Raw genomic sequence first — 19,362 nt, forward strand, 5'->3', positions numbered from 1 at the left:
AGCTTGTAGACTGTGGTAAAGTTTGAGAACAGCCTTGACGGTGGCTTTGCCAGGGAGTTGTCTCATATGACCCAGCCTTACTCAGCCACTTGGGGCACAGAGTCCTACGGAAGCCATACAGGAAAAGGTATCCACATACGAGACGAAGGGCTCTTCGTGAGCGGTATGTAACAGACAGACAGACTTGCTGAACAGTCGAAGTGAGCTCAGTGGGACCCTCACTCACAGAGAAAACTGGAAAATCACCGTCCGAAATGGGCAATGAAATACAAAAAAATAAAACAAACCAGAACTGTAAACCAGACATCGATTCTGATTTATGTGGAGAAAGACAATCAACTTCCTACTTTTCTACTGAACTTTCTACTTCCTACAGTAGACAAAAATCACATACAGAATTTCAAGGACTGCAGAAATCTCAGTAGGAGAGGGAACCTTGCCATTAATGAGATTTAAAAAATAACAACTTTAAATATAAAAAACTTACTGTCAACTCCATTTGAACTTCTCAACCTGTATGAAAAATTGAAGTTGTTTAGATACTGCTTTAAATTTTTCAGTGACAAATAAGAAAGGAAAAACAAGTACAACGTAACAATACAGAGTCTGTATGTCCGTGTGTATGTATGTGTGTATGTAGACTTTCTTGGAAAGAGAAGTGTCGTTTGACCTCTACCTCTATCAACAGAGAAATGGTTTGCAACCCTACAATTATTTTCATAAAAAAATGAGCACCACATATGCATATAATTCACTTACCGTGCATGCCCTAAGCTAGCCGAAAAGCAGTTGTTGGTTTTGTTTTTAATTAGCTATGTGATCACACGACATATATAAGATTTAACCATGTCTGTGTTGTTCCGGGTCAATTAAACTAAAGGGTTCCTGAACTACGCAAAGCAGATGCCTACAAATGAGTCTGCGAATGTCTCTGGACAAGCCTACAAATCAGTTTCATTAGCCCATGTGGCCCCTAAATGTTCTCAGGCTGAGATTAGCTCTGTAAATTGTCACTTGCCCTGCTCAAGTGCACAAGTGACCATGGGCAAGTCTGAATAAACGCGTTCAAAGAGTATCTCCAGTACTGAAGGTCCTTAGGGAAGAGAGTACAATTACAATTATTGTTTAATTTCATGCTGCAATAACCCACCACTCGGCATGAGCACACACTACCGAACCTCTGGGAGGAGAAAGTCACGTGCGCCCAGAGTCTAGAGGCAGGCTTGCACACAGAGACCTGGATGGGAGTTCCAGAAAAAAAACAAAAAACTTTGAAAAGGCCACCTCGAATGGAACCGGCTGCAGACTGTAAGTCACATTCCACTTGCCTGATATCAACTGGCCCCTCATACAGAAGATGGTTCTGAGTTCTGGCCCCAGAGCCAGATGGATCATTTGATGATGTTAACTAGAAAGGTCCAGAAAATACTACGAACCAAACAGAATCATTCTGCTTGGCTGGTTTTCCAACTTTGTTTCTCTAAATAAATAAAATTCCAGGAAAATGCTCTAGCCTACAACCATGTGGGTTCTCTAGCTCCTCTCTTCTGATCCCTGTCTTCCCTCTGTTTTGTCTCAATCCTTGAAGGGTTACCGCTTTGATAGACACTTGGGATGCTCATGAGAAACCAAAAATGAAAAAGATCAACCTCAAAAACTGAAATTAAAAATTTGGAAAAAAAAATTTTTAGAACTATCCGGGCTTCAGTCTTTTTCTTTCAGTCAGACAGGCTTGTTCCTATTCCTGAATGCAAATGTCACAATCTTATCTGTCAGAAAAGATGGGATACTCATGATTCCACGTGTGCTTTTTTGACATTGAAAAGACAAATGCTTAATCTGCTGTGGGTAGTACGTGTTTTCTTATTTTCTTAGAAGGCACTGAGGTGGGATCTTATTGCCAGAAACGAGAAAACTTGGAGAATAACAAGTTTTGTCTTACGACAAAAGGAAAATATTGTCATTGGAAACACTTTCTTTTCCCTCTTTTTCCGACCCAATTAAACCTCTGTTACAAATCAGGCTAAAAAAATAGAAGCCAATGATGCTAAAAACAGACACTGTGAAATACTCACGGGGAGTTCCTATCGAGGGCGGTGCTCCTGGAGCTCCATGAAGAGTTTCTGCTTGGATCCTGAGCAGAAGGGAAAGGTCATTACATGTTCACCCAACACTAGCCCACCCCAGGCTTCCAGTAATACATTTGCAAAAACACACACCTTGGACGGGATAGTTCTCCACCCTCCCCCAGCTCTCCAACCCACCTCCTCTAACTCAGTATTTCTCTTCCACTGGACACAGTAAACTCAAGTTAGAAAGATGTATAATGTCAGCACAATCTCTGAACAAGTCAGTGTGTTGACTGACCTTAACAGGATGAAATTACTTGTATGGGAACATCCCAGAGAAAACACAATATACAGAAATGAGAGTGAACAGTTAATGACAGGAAAGAAGGAATGAAGGTCTAGGTTGACAAGAAACATCAACCATTATATCCCTATGTCCTCTATCAGGACATTGTTGTTTCAATGGATGATTATTTAGAATAACATTACTTGGAATTTATCATTCTAATTCCTATGTAGACTCAACTATGACTTCTTGAAACCTACTACATTCCAGCATCACTCTAGGCACTTCCCGTGGTCCTATTTTTGTTATCCACGACCAATAATCTCCCAAGGATGGCACTGGTCCTATATTAGAGACACAGCTAACGAAGCTCAGAGGTTAATTACCATACCCGGCCCTGAAACCTGGGAATGGCAGACAGGTTCTGGCCTCCACTCACCTCCAAGCAGTCTTACATTTTAGTTTGAACCTTCCACAGATCACATTCATGAGGTTATTAATGTACACTCATGCGGGTAATGTGGACAGAGTTCCTGAGTTCATAGAAATAATGTCCAAACCATGACCACAGTTAGATCTCATGCTTCCCACATGGTCGATGGCAGGAAAGCGAGCACGTATTTGCAGATGGTAAGGAACACAGGCTGTAACATCACAGACCCTCAGTGCTGGAGGCCCCTTCACGCGGCAATGCCCAAATCCCCTCCAGCACGTCTGCGGAGAGGCTGGCTCAGCCTGTTTGCCAAACCACACCAAGCGAGGGGCTTCCTACTTCAAGAAATAAACCATCCCATCCTTAGAAAGCTCCAGTTGCTAAAAACTCCAGCTCAAATTGGGCTCAATCTGCCTCCCAGTGATTTCGGTCTGTTGACTCCAGCCCCACCCCTGAAATCATATTGAAAATACCTATTTTTCTTCCACCTGGCAACATTCATAAACTTCAGAACATTTTCAAAAATTCCTGACTTATTTATCTTTCAGGCTAAAAACACCCATGATCAATTACTGGTGGACCAATAAATTGAATGGAGGAAAACCAACAAGGGAAGGAAAAAAAGGGTGGGGGGTGGGGCTGAAGGGGAGTAGAAAAAAAACTGAGCATATATTCAAAGCAAGGATTTAAATGCAGTACCAATAAAAAGTAGAAGCCAATTAAGGGACATCAAGGTAAAACAGACACAGTCAAGGAGTTATAGAAGTGTGTATAAGATTTTTTTTTTTTTAATATCAAATAAGATGTTTTTACCTCTTGCGACTGCTTTAGATAATCACTGACTTGGAGAGCATGCTGTTCCATTTCTTTCGTTTTCATTTTCTGGAATAGAGAGGGTTCTAGACCTTGTTAAAAGAAAGAAAAAAAATTAGAGAATGCTTGAAAATGTGTTACATTCAAATCACATTCCTAAATAGAAAGATCTGAACATAGTGCATTCATCTAAATTTGAATATAGTTTCTTTTTCTCTTTTTAGCAAGTGTTACCAAGATTCTTTTGTCCTTTTTTTTCTCAAGTGGTTGAAAGCTATATATTCTACAGTATTTCTATTCGCCAGTGGTTTCTTTACATTTATAATAATTTATGCTCTCTAATCAAAGTCAAGCACTAAGTGATCCGTAACTTGAGTCCTCCCTACAGAAGGACACCTTTAGCGATTTTTTGTCCATGCTTTACGTAAAACACATGAAATTTTCATTCCAAATTGTTCTCCTATACCCTATTGTCCATGCTTTATGTAAAACACATGAAATTTTCATTCCAAAGTGTTAGGGCAACCTTCCTTAACAACTGCATGAAGCATCATAGTAGGCTACCCGAAAAAAATAAAACAAAAACAAAAGACAGAAAAGAATGCCAAAAGACACATTTCGTTTTCAGCTCTTTCTTAAAGAGGATGGCAAGGATCATTATTGTCGTTAGTTTTTATACTGGTGCTTGCAGAATCACTGGCGCAGAGTAGCTGCCCAATAATAATTAAATTATTGGTCTAGAATAATTCTGAGAATAATGCTTAAGAGTCCCAGGCTAAATGTAGGAGGATAAGAAATAAGAGCAGTCATTTTTTTCTCTAATTATTTTTTGCCAAAAATACACACACACACACACACACAAAGAGTGCAAAAAATCTATTGGAAAAAAAAATCACAAAATGTCATATGACATTTTTGTAATATTGTAAAGGTATGATCAATATGGCTTCAATGAGAGTGCAAAACTAAAATTAAAATACCTTTAGGAAAAGTTAAAAATATACTTTTCCTAGTAGACAGTAGACAAGTAGACAGTGGGCCTCCTGGTCTCCTCAGATTAACTAGGCACCTGGATCCAACCTATTTCCCTACATCTTCTTTCTAATCATCAGACTTAAGATTCTTTCCCAGAACCCTCCTGCCACCTGCATCTTTTTCTATTTGAAAGTCACTGGAAAGAAATAACTCAGGAGTTGGGGGGTGAGTGAAATGGGTGAAGGTGGTCTCAGGTACAGACTTCCAACTGTAAGATAAGTAAGTCCTGGGAAGTAATGTACAGTATGGTGACTGTAGTTAACAACAGTGTATATTTGAAAGTTGCTACGAGAAGAGATCTTTGAAAATTCTCATTACAAGAGAAAAAATTGTAACTATGGAAAAGACTTAACTTGTTGTAGCAATCATTTCACTACATACATACACATACACACACACCAAATCATGTTGTACACATTAAACGAATGCAAGTTGGTGCAGCCTCTTTGGAGAACAGTGTGGAGATTCCTCAAGAAATTAAAAATAGAACTTCCCTATGACCCTGCAATTGCACTACTGGGTATTTACCCCAAAGATACAGATGTAGTGAAAAGAAGGGCCATCTGTACCCCAATGTTTATAGCAGCAATGGCCACGGTTGCCAAACTGGAAAGAACCAAGATGCCCTTCAACGGATGAATGGAAAAGGAAGATGTGGTCCATATACACTATGGAGTATTATGCCTCCATCAGAAAGGATGAATACGCAACTTTTGTATCAGCATGGACGGGACTGGAAGAGATTATGCTGAGTGAAATAAGTCAAGCAGAGAGAGTCAATTATCATGTGGTTTCACTTATTTGTGGAGCATAACAAATAGCATGGAGGACATGGGGAGTTAGGAGAAGGGAGTTGGGGGAAATTGGAAGGGGAGGTGAGCAATGAGAGACTATGGACTCTGAAAAACAATCTGAGGGGTTTGAAGAGGTGGCGGGGGTGGGAGGTTGGGGGAACCAGGTGGTGGGTATTAGAGAGGGCACGGATTGCATGGAGCACTGGGTGTGGTACAAAAACAATGAATACTGTTATACTGAAAATAAATTTAAAAAATGATTTTAAAAAAAAGAGTAAATAAAAATTGCCCACAAAAAAAAAAAAACTAATACGTCAATTATATCTCAATAAAAAAAGAACTTGAATAATTTAAGAAAAACATACAACTTAAATATCAGAATATAGGACGCCTGGGTGGCTCAGTGGATTAAAGCCTCTGCCTTCGGCTCAGGTCATGATCCCAGGGTCCTGGGATCGAGCCCCACATCGGGCTCTCTGCTCAGCAGGGAGCCTGCTTCCTCCTCTCTCTCTGTCTGCCTCTCTGCCTACTTGTGATCTCTGTCAAATAAATAAATAAAATATTAAAAAATATATATATATCAGAATATAAACAAACATTTATAAATAAAATGACTACATTGGCAATTGGTCCTAGAATCGTATCTTCAGGTATGGCATTTGGGTTTATTCCATACTGTAGGCTCTTATAAATTTAAGATAATCTTAAGATAAATTTAAGATTTAAGGCAAGACAATAATTAAGCTCTCAAGTCATATCTGTAGGTTAAGGGGGTTCTGAATAATTTCTAATGTCTCTTTCAGCTTAGAGTCCATTTGATTAGCAGTGATTTAACAGACAATTGAGTATTTTCAAATATAAATCAGGGTTTCTCAACCTTGGCACTGACTTTTTGGGCTGGATAATTCCTTGTCGGGAGGAAAGAGGCCATCCCGTGCATTGTAGTGGGATGTTTAGCAGCATCTTTGGCCTCTACCCACTAGAAGTCAAGAATATCTGTACCTCCCTTAGTTGTCATAACCAAAAGTCTTCAGACATTGTCAAACGTCCCAGGGAAGAGAGGCGGGATGTGTACAAAATTGGCCCTTGGTTGAAAACCACCAACCATAAGACAAAGCAAGGTTTTAAAGAAGCATAATAACATAGATTTCAATACAGTGTCTATTTTACCTTAACTTCAGTATTTCAAATAATTATAAATATTTATGAGATCTGATCACATAGTTCCTTCTGTTTAAAAATTAGTAAAAGGGAGTGTGAGGAAGATGGTGATAGAGAGGGAGGACCCAAGCCTTGCCTCTTCCCATAAATACAACTAGATAACTATCTAGATAACCAGATAACTAGATACAACTAGGAGTCTCCTAAATACTCCAAAAATTGACCTGAAGAAACAAACCCCACAACGAAAGGTAGAGAAGAGACCACATCAAAGAAGAGATTTGCACACACACGCTCATAACAGCATTGCTCATAGTAGCCAAGAGGGGGGGAACAACCCAAGTGTCCACTGATGAATGGATGAACAAAATATGGATATTAACTGCATTCTGTCTTGCCATGGCAGCCACGGGTTACCCTGCAGAGATCTTGGAAGCCCCACATTGAACATGCATGACAGAGCTGCAACATGGTTGGAACATAGTCCCTGCATCCCTGGATGGGAGGCTGCCTGTCAAACATTTGCATAGGGCTTCGCCTAAGTAAGAATAAACCTCAAATGTGTGAAAGAAAATAAATTTTTAAACAAAGAGCTGGTAATGATCTCTTACCATGTAACAAAAGAAGTTCAAAGTTCTGACCATTGCTCCCAATTCTGTTCATAATCTGGCCTTATCCTACTTGTCCAGGCTTATTTCACACTCTCTGCCTACCTCAGAGTTTTCATTTGTAGCTAGCTGATCCATCTTTTCTTTACGAACCACCATTAAGGGATACTTGCCCATGGAATAAATACTCTATGTCAATAGTAATAAATAACCAACCACAACTCATCCCACCGAGTTCTGTTTAAGGGTTCATATCAACGTTTCATGAACCTTAAGAATTTATAACATGAGACAACCCCACTCCATCGTACTAAATGAAAACTACCTGAGCCAGATTTAACAGCTCTGAATGTCAAACTGACTGAACCTTAATTTTTCTGGATCCCAACAACTATTCCATTAAATGAATGGAACAGTTTCCATAGTTTTCATAAAAATTAAAAATCAAAAAGTTATTTTTCTAAATGGATACTGCCACCCTCTCGTTTCCCCATCTCCACTTGAAAGAACAGCAAGGACCACCAGTGGTCTGGGGGCACAATGAGGAAACTTTCCCAGACTTTTTGAGATCCAAGAGTAGATTGTTACATACTTATCTGACTAAATTTGGATACTGTAAGCCAGTTCTTGCTGCAGGTCTCTTCTTCTGAGATGTTACTCTCTCCTGGCTCTGAATCCAGCTGGTCATTTTGAGAGCAGGTGTCAACCTTTATGACCTGGAGAGAAAGATGATTGCTGGAACCCAGTGACATTAATCTGAAAACATTCTGAGTCATTAATGTGACTCATAGAGGTACTATGGTGGAGTAGCAGTGGTTGTTAACATTGGCTGCACATTACAATGAACTGGAAAGCTTTCAAAACTCCCATTAGTCAAGCTGGCAGGACACAAGCACCATGTGATTACTACTTGTGGTCATGACTGAGAACCAGGGTAGGGGGCAGCAGTCGTCAAACTTGACTGGGAAGCAGAATCACTCAAAGCTATGCTAAACCACAGACCACTGGGTCCCACCTCCAAGATCCATGATTCATTAGGTCTAGAGGGAGAAAGAATTTGAATGTCTAGTAAGTTCCCAAGTAATGCTATCACTGCTGATAGAAGACCATAATTTGAGAACCAGTGGCATAGGGCAAAAAAACATAGGCTTGGATGGAAAAAGAACTTGTATTGGAATTCTAGATCCATCACTTAGAAGTTACGTGAACTTGAATAAATCATTTAATGTCTGTGAACCCCATTCCCTTTGTCATTAAAGTAACAGGTAGCCAACAAGAATGGCTTCCACATGTACTAACCAGGGACAGAGAAGAAATGCGATAAACTGACAAAATACCAAGCAATAAACAAGTTCAAGTTATTAGTACCTAACCCTAGTTTAAATTCTAGTTAATTTCTGGCCACTTTAACTATTGCAAAAAACAAATCCACTGAATTCATATTTCATAAGATTCCAGCAACTCGTATCATTTTCCCTGTAAAAGAGTCTTGTAAAGACAAGCTAAATCTCTCCCTGCAAAAGGTCATTTTACATAATTGTCTTAATACTTCTTTCTTTGCTTCTGCTTCTCATTCTAAAAAGAGCTGAGGTGCTTTTAAAAATGCATCCAGATTACTATGCAGAAAAATGAAGCAGGGCATTAAGATCATGAAAGATGAAGCCCTATGGAATTACTAACTCAGATCTAAAGCTTCCTAATAATAAATTAAAAGATTCACTAAATGAAAATGTGAGCATAACATATTGGAATTTGTGGGATATAGCTAACACGATGATTAGAGGGAATTTCATAGCACTAAATGCCTAGATTAGAAAAGACGACAGTCTCAAATCAATGACTAAAGATTCTATCTTAACAAACTAGGAAAAAAAAAATAAAGCAAAATAAAACCAAAGTGAACAAAAGATATAATGAAGAGCAGAAATCAATAAAACAGTATTCAGAGACAAATCAATAAAACCAAGAACTGGTTCTTTGAAAGATCAATAAAGCAGATAAGCCAGCAGCCAAACTAATCATGAAACAGAGAAATGCAAATATAGAATATTATGAATGAGAGAAGTGATGTCACTACAGATCCCATAGACAATAAGGGGATAAGAAAAGAATATTATAGAAACTAGATGCCAATAAATTCAACAACTTAAATGAAATGGATAAATTCTTTGAAAAATACAAACAAAGCTCACTGAAGATGAATCAGTTAACCTGAATATGTAGTCCTGCATCTATTACAGAAATGAATTTATAGCTAAAAACGTTCCCCAAAAGATAGTTTCATTGGTTAATTCTACCAAATAATAAGAATTGCAATGGTTCTATACAAACTCACCTAGAAAACTCAAGAGGGAATACTTCCCAACTCAATCACTAAGCCCAGTATCACCCCGATACCAAAATCAGACAAAGACATTACAAGAGATCTACAGACAACTATTCCTCAAGAATACAGATGCAAGAAATCTTAGTAAGATTTTAGCAAAATAAATATAACATACAAAAAAAGATAATACATCATGGTCAAGCAGATTTCATCCTAACCAGGCTGACTTAATATAATATAGAAGTACTGTTTAGAATAAGATAAATTATTATAATTAATCATATTAACATAGTAAAAAGGAAAAACCACCTGATTGTATCAGGAAGTACAGAAAGAGCATTTGACAAATGCTAACCCTCCCTTATTAATGACAAAAATTCTCAGAAACAAGGGGGTAGAAGGGAAGTTCTTTAACTCGATAAAGGGCATCTACATAAAAGCTACAGATAACATCATATTTACTGGTAAAAGCCTAAATGCTTTCTCCTCCGAAGAGCAGAGAAAAGGAAGCATATTGGCTTTTGCCACTTTTATTCAATATTATACTAGAGATTCTAGCCAGTGTAATAAGGCAAGAAAGATAAATAAAATACATATGGATTTGAAAGGTTAAACAGTAAATTTGAAAAGTGACACTATCTTCATGTGTAGATAACATGACCATTTATATAAAAAATTCTATAGAAGGAACAAAACCTACTCAAATAAATTAGCAAGTTTAGTAAGGTTGTAGTATATAAAACTAATATTTTAGAAAAAAAAAATATATATATATGAGCACCTGGGTAGCTCAGTCAGTTAAACATCCAACTCTTGGTTTCAGCACAGGTCATGACCTCAGGGTCATGGATCAAACTGTGTTGGGCTCTGTGCTCAGCAGGGAGTCTGCTCGAAGATTATCTCCCCCTCTCTCTCAAATAAATAATCTTTAAAGATTTTATTTATTTGACAGACAGAGATCACAAGTAGGCAGAGAGGCAGGCAGAGAGAGAGGGGAAGCAGGCTTCTGAAGGAACGGAGAGCCCGATGCGGGGCTCAATCCCAGGACCCTGGGATCATGACCTGAGCTGAAGGCAGAGGTTTTAACCTACTGAGCCACCCAGGTGCCCTCAAATAAATAATCTTTAAAACATATTTATTTCTATCTACCACCAACAAATAATCAGAAATTAACTTTTTATTATTACATTTATAATAAAATAAAAAATATCAAATACTTAGGGAGACATTTTTAAAAACATGGGCAAGAACTGAACACTTTTGGCACCTGGGTGGCTCAGATGGTTAAGCATCTGCCTGTATCTCGGCTCAGGATCCCAGAGTCCTGGGATCAAGCCACATGTTAGGCTCCCTGCTCAGCAAGGAGTCTGCTTCTTCCTCTCCCTCTGCCTCTCTCCCCTGCTCAGGCTCTCTCTCTCTCTGCCTGTCTCAAATGAATAAGAAATCTTAAAAAAAAAAAAAAAAAAAAAAAAAACACAAACTGTACACTGAAAACTACAAAATATTACTGAGCAAAATTGAGGAACATCTAAATAAATAGACATAGCATGTTCATGGATCAAAAAACTTATTACTGTTAAGATGCCAACTGTCCCCAAGCAATTCCACTCACCCCAGCAGGCTTCTCTGTAAAAACTGTACAGCTGATTCTAAATATATGTGGAAATGCAAAGAAACTAGAATAGCCAAAAAACAAGACAAAAAACAAAACAAAAAAAACACCACTTTGAAAAGGAAGAAAAATTCTGGCAGAGCTACACTACATGATTTCAGTATTTAATATAAAATACAGTATTCAAGACAGTATGGTAATATCATAAAGACAGACATGCAGATAAATGGAACAGAACACATCCAGGAATAGCTCCATCCATATTATGGATTCCATGGTCAATTAATTTTTGACAAAGATGTCAAGGCAACTCTATAGGAGAAAGACAACCTTTTTACCAGAAAATGGTAGGGAAAAAATTGGTATTTGTATTCAAGGAAGGAATGGAGGGAGGGAGGGAGGGAGGAAGGAACAAAGAAATAAAGGGGCGGGGAGAGAAAAAGGAAAAGAAGGAGGGACTTCAACCCTTACCTATCACCATCTACCAAAGTTAACTCAAAATGGGTACTAGACCTAAATATAAGAGCAAAAACTATGAAGCATCTAGAAGAAAACATGAAAGAAAATCTCCATGATCTTGAGTTTTGCAAATTTTCTTAAATAGGGTACAAAAAGCACAGACTTAAAAAACAAACGAACAAACAAGTGGACTTCATCAAAATAAAAAATGTATTCATTTCAAAGAACATTTATGAAAAGTAAAAGGCAAGCCACCAAGAGAAAATATTTGCAAAACATATATCCAACAATGGACTTAAATCTAGAAAAACTCTCACAACCTAATAATAAGACAACCCAATTTTTAAAAGTAGTCAAAATATTCAGACAGATCACCAAAACTGATATATGGGTGACCCAAAAAAGCACATAAATGATACCTCCCAGCACTCGTCACTCCAGAAATGCAAATGAAGTCACCAGGAGATCCCACTCCATACCCCCAGCTATGGCTAAAGTTAAAAAGACCCAGCATACTAAGGATTGGTGAGAACGTGGACCGCTGGAACGCTCATAAGCCACTCCTCATAAACTCGTGGGAATGTAAAATGGTACAGCCACTTTGAAAAGCAGTTTGGAAATATCTTCTAAAATTAAACAAATACTTACCATATGACTCTGACATGCTTACTACTAAATATTTACCAAAGAGAAACTGAAACATATGTCCACACAAAGACTTATGCACAAATGTTCATAACAGCTTTGTTTGGAATAGCCCAAAACTGAAAATAACACAAGTGTCCTTGAACATGTGAGCTGATAAATGAGCTGTGGCAGATCCACTCTGATGACTCTTAAATTTTTATCTTTACTCCTTCCAGTACAGGGCCATTTTGTAGTGTGCCTGGCACCTGACACTACAGAGAAACCAAGCTAAGATAGGCGACTACCTCAATGGCCAACGACATAAAACACACTTACTGGCACCTGTAGTCCTTGTGTTTTCTTCTTTTTCTTTGACGACCTCTTATCCTTGATCAGCATTTTTGTTTTGATCCATGCTGACTGCCCTATCTCTGAGGATCTTGAAAGATCTGTAAGGGAAAGAGTTAGCAAAAGAGGTTTAAGACTGCTCAGGGAGCCATTTCGTACTACAGATGACTGAGAATGGGGAGAATGAGGATATAGTCGAAGGTGGTCAGCTTTTTAAAAATAGTAATGCACAGAATTTAGTAATTTAAGAGTTTTTAAAAAAATTTTTTTCATCTTTTAATACATACGCACTTAAAGTTTATTCATTCATTCATTCATTCATTCATTTGACAGACAGAGATCACAAGTAGGCAGAGAGGCAGGCAGAGAGAGAGGAAGGGAAGCAGGCTCCCTGCCGAGCAGGGCACCCAATGCAGGGCTCGATCCTAGGGCCCTGGGATCATGACCTGAGCCGAAGGCAGAGGCTTTAACCCACTGGGCCACCCAGGCGCCCCTAAAATTTTTATTAACATATAATGTATTATTTGCTTCAGGGGTACAGGTCTGTGAATCATCAGTCCTACACAATTCACAGCACTCCCCACAGCACATACCTTCTCCAGTGTCCATCCCCCAGCCACCCTCTCCCTCCCCTCACCAGCCCCCCAGCAGCCCTCAGTTCGTTTCCTGACATTAAGAGTCTCTTATGGTTTGTCCCCCTCCCCAGTCCCACCTTGTTTCATTTTTATTTTTTAAACAAACAAACAAAAATGTTCACGTCTTACTTTTAATCTTAGAGATCTTCAGTTTCTCCTCCTTCTGGAATCTCAAACTATGACTCCGAGTGAAGGGCCTATCCCTGCGGAAAGGACTGATCCAAAGGGACGTGTTTGGCTGCAGCCACCGTCCTGTGTCTGAGCAGTCACTACCGTGGGCCAAGTCTGATGAGTGGTGAGAGAGGGACCTAGCTCGGATGTGCCTCTGGCCTTGGCCGCTCTCTGTAGAGTCGCTGTTACAAGTGGAGGCCAGGCAGGTCTGCCATTTTTTCCTGATGCTAAACACACCAGTTTCATCACCTTCAGAAAACGCCCAGTTCACGTATCCACCTCCAGTTCCCATGCTGTCGCCTTGGGAAGGGAGGGAGGTCACTTTCATTGGCGGAGACGTGCAAATCAAAGTGGGCAGAGCTTGCTCCCCCTTGTCTTGTCTGGCTGGCATCTGAGCAAATGACCTGTGCTGTGCCTTGGGTTTGGGCACGGAGTCCTGAGCTGAGACACCTGGGCTCGGCCAAGTCAGACGAACAGGGACCTCGCTTGGGGCCACCTGTTCGGTCACCAGCACACCTGCACCAGCTTCCACAGTTGGTCTGAACCGAGGCAAGTCTGTTTGTGCGGGAAAAGGAACTTGCTTGAGGTAAGAAGGGACCAGGAGAAACTGGCCATGCTTTGGCTGTGCTTGCCCGTTAAGGGACACCCCAGAAGCCATGAAAGTGGGTCCTGTTTCATGCTTTTCCTGCTCATCTCTTACATTCGAAGCCTCTCTCTGACTGTCTGTGATCTCAAGCAGGGGCCCCCTCTGCACTGTCGGGGTGTGCTGGCTTCCGGCCAGGCTCCGCAGCAAAGAAGGAGGCATGCTATAATACTGGTATTTCTTCTCCACAGAGATCTCCATGCTGCCTGGAACCCTGGCACAGATGACGTTGCTCCAGCTGTGTGGCAGTTTTCTGCACGTCGACTGCTTGCTGCTGGCCAGGAGAGCCTCATCCTCTTGTAAGGTGTCAACAGCAGAAAGGAATTTCAGGGTATCCACTGCCAGGGCAGAGAGGTCCTGCAGGTGTCCCACTTGGCTGTCCAAGGACAGTAAAGAGTCCTTTATAAAAGACACTTTTTCATTCATTTCTTTCATTTGGAAGTACATCTCTGTAACCCTAATGGTAAAGGGAGGAAGAAAACCAAGGAGCACGTTAAGTCAGTGGGAACCTGCCTTGCTCTCTTCCCATCCTATTTCCACCCTTAGAAGGCTTCTCTAGCCTCAGCTGCTTCTGCAAGTTGGGTGAGTCATCTTCTGTCTTCTCATCTCAGGTGATGTCACGCCCTCCTACAATTCCTACTACCACTCCAATGACGAAACCCTATGCATCTACTTTTCTAGCCCTTATTTCTCTCCAGCATTTCAGAACCGTGTTTCCAGCTTCCTGCTAGTTCTCTCTTGAATATTCCATCCACCAGCCCTACTGTATTCATCAATACATTCACTAATTTCCATGGCAAATATCCAAACATCTCCTACTGACAAACACCAGGTTATTCTGGATAGGGAAAGAAGATCTTGAGGAAGAAGCCAGAATGAGAGGAACAGAATTAATAATCAAATATGTGATTAGAAAAAAAATTTATAGATCTTAAAAAAAAATCCAAGTCTACAGTTCAAACAGGTTTCCCAAGCTTCACACAAAACCCTTTTTAAGAGTCCTACATTCCAAGAAAGTCTGAGGCAAATTTTTACAATTATTTTGAATACTTTATATATATATATACATATATATATACTTTATATTATATATATATTTAATATAACAATATTACGATGCCTAGCCATTGATTTATGTAAAAGCAACACAAGATATTTTCAGCTATGAAAGTCAAAAGTTAAATGGCAAGTCAAATCCAATTAAATGTGATAACTGACTTAGAGACAGAGAGAAATAATGAAGGAAATGTTGGTTAATATTATCTGTATATCAGATATATCTCTATTTGGGGATGGGTTTCGTTTTGTACCTCCCCTCAAAAGAGATATGTTGAAGTCCTAACCCCCTAGTACTCCTAGATGAGGACCTTATTTGGAAACATGGTCTTTACAGAGACAATCAAGTTAAAATGAGGTCAACAGGGTAGAATCTAAGCCACTATGGCTGGTGTCCTTATAAAAGGGAAATCTGGACACCGAGAGAAGCCCACCCTACAACTTCAGTGATGTGTCTACAAGCCCAGGAACACCAGGGATTACCAGTACATGCCAGAAGCTAGAAAAGGCAAGGAAGTATTCTCCACTACAGCCATCAGAGGAAGCATGGCCCTCCCAACTTCTTGATTTTGGACTTGTAACCTCCAGAACTCTGAGACAATAAATTTCTGTTGTTATAAGACACCCAACATTTGCTACATCATTATGGCAGCCCTAGGGAAATAATACAGCTTTCTAAGCTTAACAAAATAATAAATTACAAAATATCTCATATTTGGTTATATAAAAACAAACTCATACCCATAAAAAATAAAATATTTTAAAATAAACTGTAAGTTAGAAATTATTCTAACAAATGTGATGACGTGTTTGTATCCTTTAAAAAAATCAAAAGCTTTTACAAATTGTTGGGACACCTGGGTGGCAAAGTTGGTTAAGCAGCTGCCTTTGGCTCAGGTCATGATTCCAGGGTGCTGGGATGGAGCCAGACATTGGGCTTCCTGCTCAGTGGGAAGCCTGCTTCTCTCTCTGCCCCTTCCCCCCCACTTATGTACTGTCTCTCTAATAAATAAATAAAATCTTTAAAAAACAGTTTTTACAAATTGTTACAGAAAAAAATTACACAGACTCCAAAGGATGTGAACAAATAATTCACAAAGATAAAACAAAAAAGATAGGGAAATGTGGTAAAATATTCAACCCCATTAGAAATGCAGAGAAATGGAAATTAAAAGTTCATCTAGAGTTCATCTACGTTGTAACAACATTTTTTTTTTTGCCTAGAAAATGATTAAAATAATTCAATGGCAACAAAGGTACACCATTGGGACGTTCAATTAGGCAATGTACGCAAAGAGACTATGATTTCACTATGCTAAAATAGATATTCTTTACATTATGCAATATTAGGCAGTCATTAAAAATCATACTTGACATTGTTGATAGCAACTTCCTTTGGCTATTTCTGATGGTAGGCATGGGGATGTGGATGTGTGTTATGTTCTGTATTATATACTTCAAAATTTGGTATAAAAACTTTGTAAGTCAAGAAACAACAAAAGTTAAAAATATGTTTATAAATAATGTTGAATTATTTGAAGAAATGTTTTTGATGTATAAGGGGGGAGGGGTACAACATAAAAACTTGTGTAAATTTTTTTTAAAGATTTTATTTATTTATTTTGAGAGGGAGAGAGTGGAAGGAGGGGCAGAGGGAGAGAGAATTGCAAACAGACTACACGGAGTGCAGAGCCCGACACGGGGCTCGATCTCACGACCCTGAAATCATTATTTGAGCCAAATCAAGGGTCAGATGCTTCACCGACTGAGCCACCCAGGCACCCCCAAATCTGTATAATTTTAACTAAAAACATATGAAAGACTAAATGGGAAAAAGGAAATTTTCACAGTATGCTCTGGCTTATGACATTTTTACTTTCTTTTCTTTCCCTGTTCTATTCTTTTATTTGGATAAGTGAGTATTCTGGCCAAATTCTCAACAACAAAAACTTTGATAGGCAGAAATAAAGTAAAGGATTAAAAAAAAGGAAAAAAAAAAACCAGCAAGGAAGGGAATCTCATCAACAGTTTCACAGCTGACATGGCTAGAGGCAGAAATTAAAAATGATCCCTGGTCTTAGGTGGGGCCTAGAGGAAGCAGTGATTGTACTCTAAAGATTTAGCATTCGGCTGCAGCAAGCACTTCCCAAAACTGTGCGATATCCCCTCCCTAGAATGTATCCCAAGTCATACGGATTGAGAAATCCTCCTCCTCTTTCTGGGAGCCTGGCAGACAGGAATCAAAGAACCAAAGGGGTGATACTTTCTGTGTTTATTATAGGGGGGTGGGACCCTCTCTTTCTTCCTTCCGCTATAGAATTCAACTTCTGTAACTAAGCAGAGGCTTAATAAATGCTTCCTGACCTTCTGGAACCTGCAAAACGAGAATGAGCAGAGATGATGAGGGGAAGAGCACAAAATATATGTATATTCCCTTCCAAATATGCTTAATTAGAGCCTCTCCATTTAGTGCACTGTTTCATCTAATTCAAAAACAGAACAGTTTGAGCGGCAGTAATGGGGGCTCATTAAGTTCCATTAGCAGCAGCCGCATCCAACGGATACAATAGAAACCAGGAACTATTCACAGCAACAGGTAACATGCGACAATAGAGACCCGTTAGACAAATAACCTGGTCACCCTCACATCGGGTCTTCTTGCTTTCACAGGCTTTTTTTTTTTCCCTACAGCATTATGACCCGGGAAACGTATTTTAATTACATTCCTCACCCACCAACTCTATCAACTTAATGTAGACTTTCAGTCATTCTGACATACAAAATCAATTCTTACAAGTTTAGTTTCCCCTGTGTGCGATTGGAGAGTGGAGCATAGACTAGGATGGTCATTGTTTGACTGTGGGTCTTTGGAGAAGATGTTTTCAAGTAAGATTGTAAGAAGTATCCTTGTAATTGTCATGAAAATCACAATATTCACTGAGGGTTCACTCTGTGCCAGCCATGTTCCAAAGGCTCGGCCTTATTATTTTTATTTAATCCGTGTAACAACCCCATAATGGAGGCATTCCTATTACCCCTTTCATAAAAGAGGTTAGGTCACATGGCTGGTCACAAGGCTGGGGATGGAGTGAGGCCTCGAACCCAGACAGTCTACCTCCACATCCAGTGGCATTAACCCCTGCCCTCAGGCACTGGGCACCTGCTGAACGCTCAGCAGGGATCTAGGCAAAGCTCTCACCGGGGGCCTTCGAGGTGTGGGAAGTGCTGAATGAGTTAGACTAACGGTTCCGTGCTGGGAGGTGCTCACAAACGTTCCTCAATAAGGTTTCGCAGCGAAACAATGACAGGACCTGCTCCCATGATGAGTCCACTGAGTCACAGTGTGACTTTGTTTAAACATGTAGCATTTTTCAGGGGCACCTGGCTGGCTCAGCAGGTAGAGCGTGCCACTCTTGAGCTCAGAGTTGTATGTCTGAGCCGCACGTTGGGTGTAGAGATGGTTTTAAGAAAATAAAATGCAGCACTTCCCAAATATAACGTGCTTAATATGGGAAAATACCCAACTCACATCTTACTCCACAGAAGAGAGACAGGCAAGTGCTGGCTTATATCGCTGGGGTCAAAAAGCAGCCAGGGTTCCCGAGAGAGGAAGACCTAGTACAGCCCGCGTACTACTCTTTCTCTCGTCTCACAACTGACTTAATTCTGGAAGGGTACACGGGAGGGGACCGCGCAAACCTCCTAATCTCCTTTCCCTTCCTCTTCCGACTCGCTCAGCTGCCTCCGGGATCCCCCATGGCTCTGTTGTGAACCCCCCGGAGATGGGCTCCCGGAGGCTAACCGTGTCAACGGAAGGCTGGGGAGGCCGCCCGAGCACGGGGGAAAACGGATGGACGATGTTCTGAAGAGTGAAAGGAGGGCCTCGTCCTCAAATTCTAGAGCCACGAGCGCCTCCAGAATATGGTCCAGAAGCTACATACCCATCTCCCTTCTACGCCTTCCTCTACCCAAGGGAAACCCGAAGAGGAACAGAATGATATGCACAGACTGATGGTGCTCGTCCTACCATCACCGGCACCACTGCTGTTACCGGATCCCTTGTTCGTACGTGTCCGGTCCTCCAGGTTCACACCAGGTCCCTCTGACTTGGAACACGACGCTTCCTAGTCGACCTTTTCCTCTTCTGATCGATTCTGGCTCCTCCTCCCCACAAGCCCTTCTTCCTTGCTCCGTCATGCAGGTCTTGGCACCCATCACCGTCCGGCCCTCAGCCGGCTGGGTTTCTTCACCTTTCTTGCTTCCCGGGCCTCATCACTTCCTCCGTC

The 19,362-nt window shown here is 40.3% G+C and overlaps 1 protein-coding gene across 5 annotated transcripts in view; it reads right to left on the reverse strand.

Moving 5' to 3' along the window:
* Positions 1-19,362, reverse strand: part of TRPM6 (transient receptor potential cation channel subfamily M member 6) — a 159,473-nt gene that overhangs the window by 21,760 nt on the left and 118,351 nt on the right. For all 5 annotated transcript variants that reach the window (XM_032866643.1, XM_032866642.1, XM_032866645.1 and 2 more), the window contains 6 exons: positions 13,336-14,477; positions 12,560-12,672; positions 7,792-7,915; positions 3,602-3,693; positions 2,076-2,134; positions 488-513 (listed from right to left, as the gene is read on the reverse strand). In XM_032866643.1, the coding sequence (XP_032722534.1) occupies positions 488-513; positions 2,076-2,134; positions 3,602-3,693; positions 7,792-7,915; positions 12,560-12,672; positions 13,336-14,477 (1,556 nt within the window). The remainder of the gene's footprint in view (positions 1-487; positions 514-2,075; positions 2,135-3,601; positions 3,694-7,791; positions 7,916-12,559; positions 12,673-13,335; positions 14,478-19,362) is intronic.

Source organism: Lontra canadensis, unplaced genomic scaffold, assembly GCF_010015895.1.
Source record: "Lontra canadensis isolate GAN:19392208 unplaced genomic scaffold, GSC_riverotter_1.0 scaffold31, whole genome shotgun sequence".
Classification (NCBI taxonomy): domain Eukaryota; kingdom Metazoa; phylum Chordata; class Mammalia; order Carnivora; family Mustelidae; genus Lontra; species Lontra canadensis.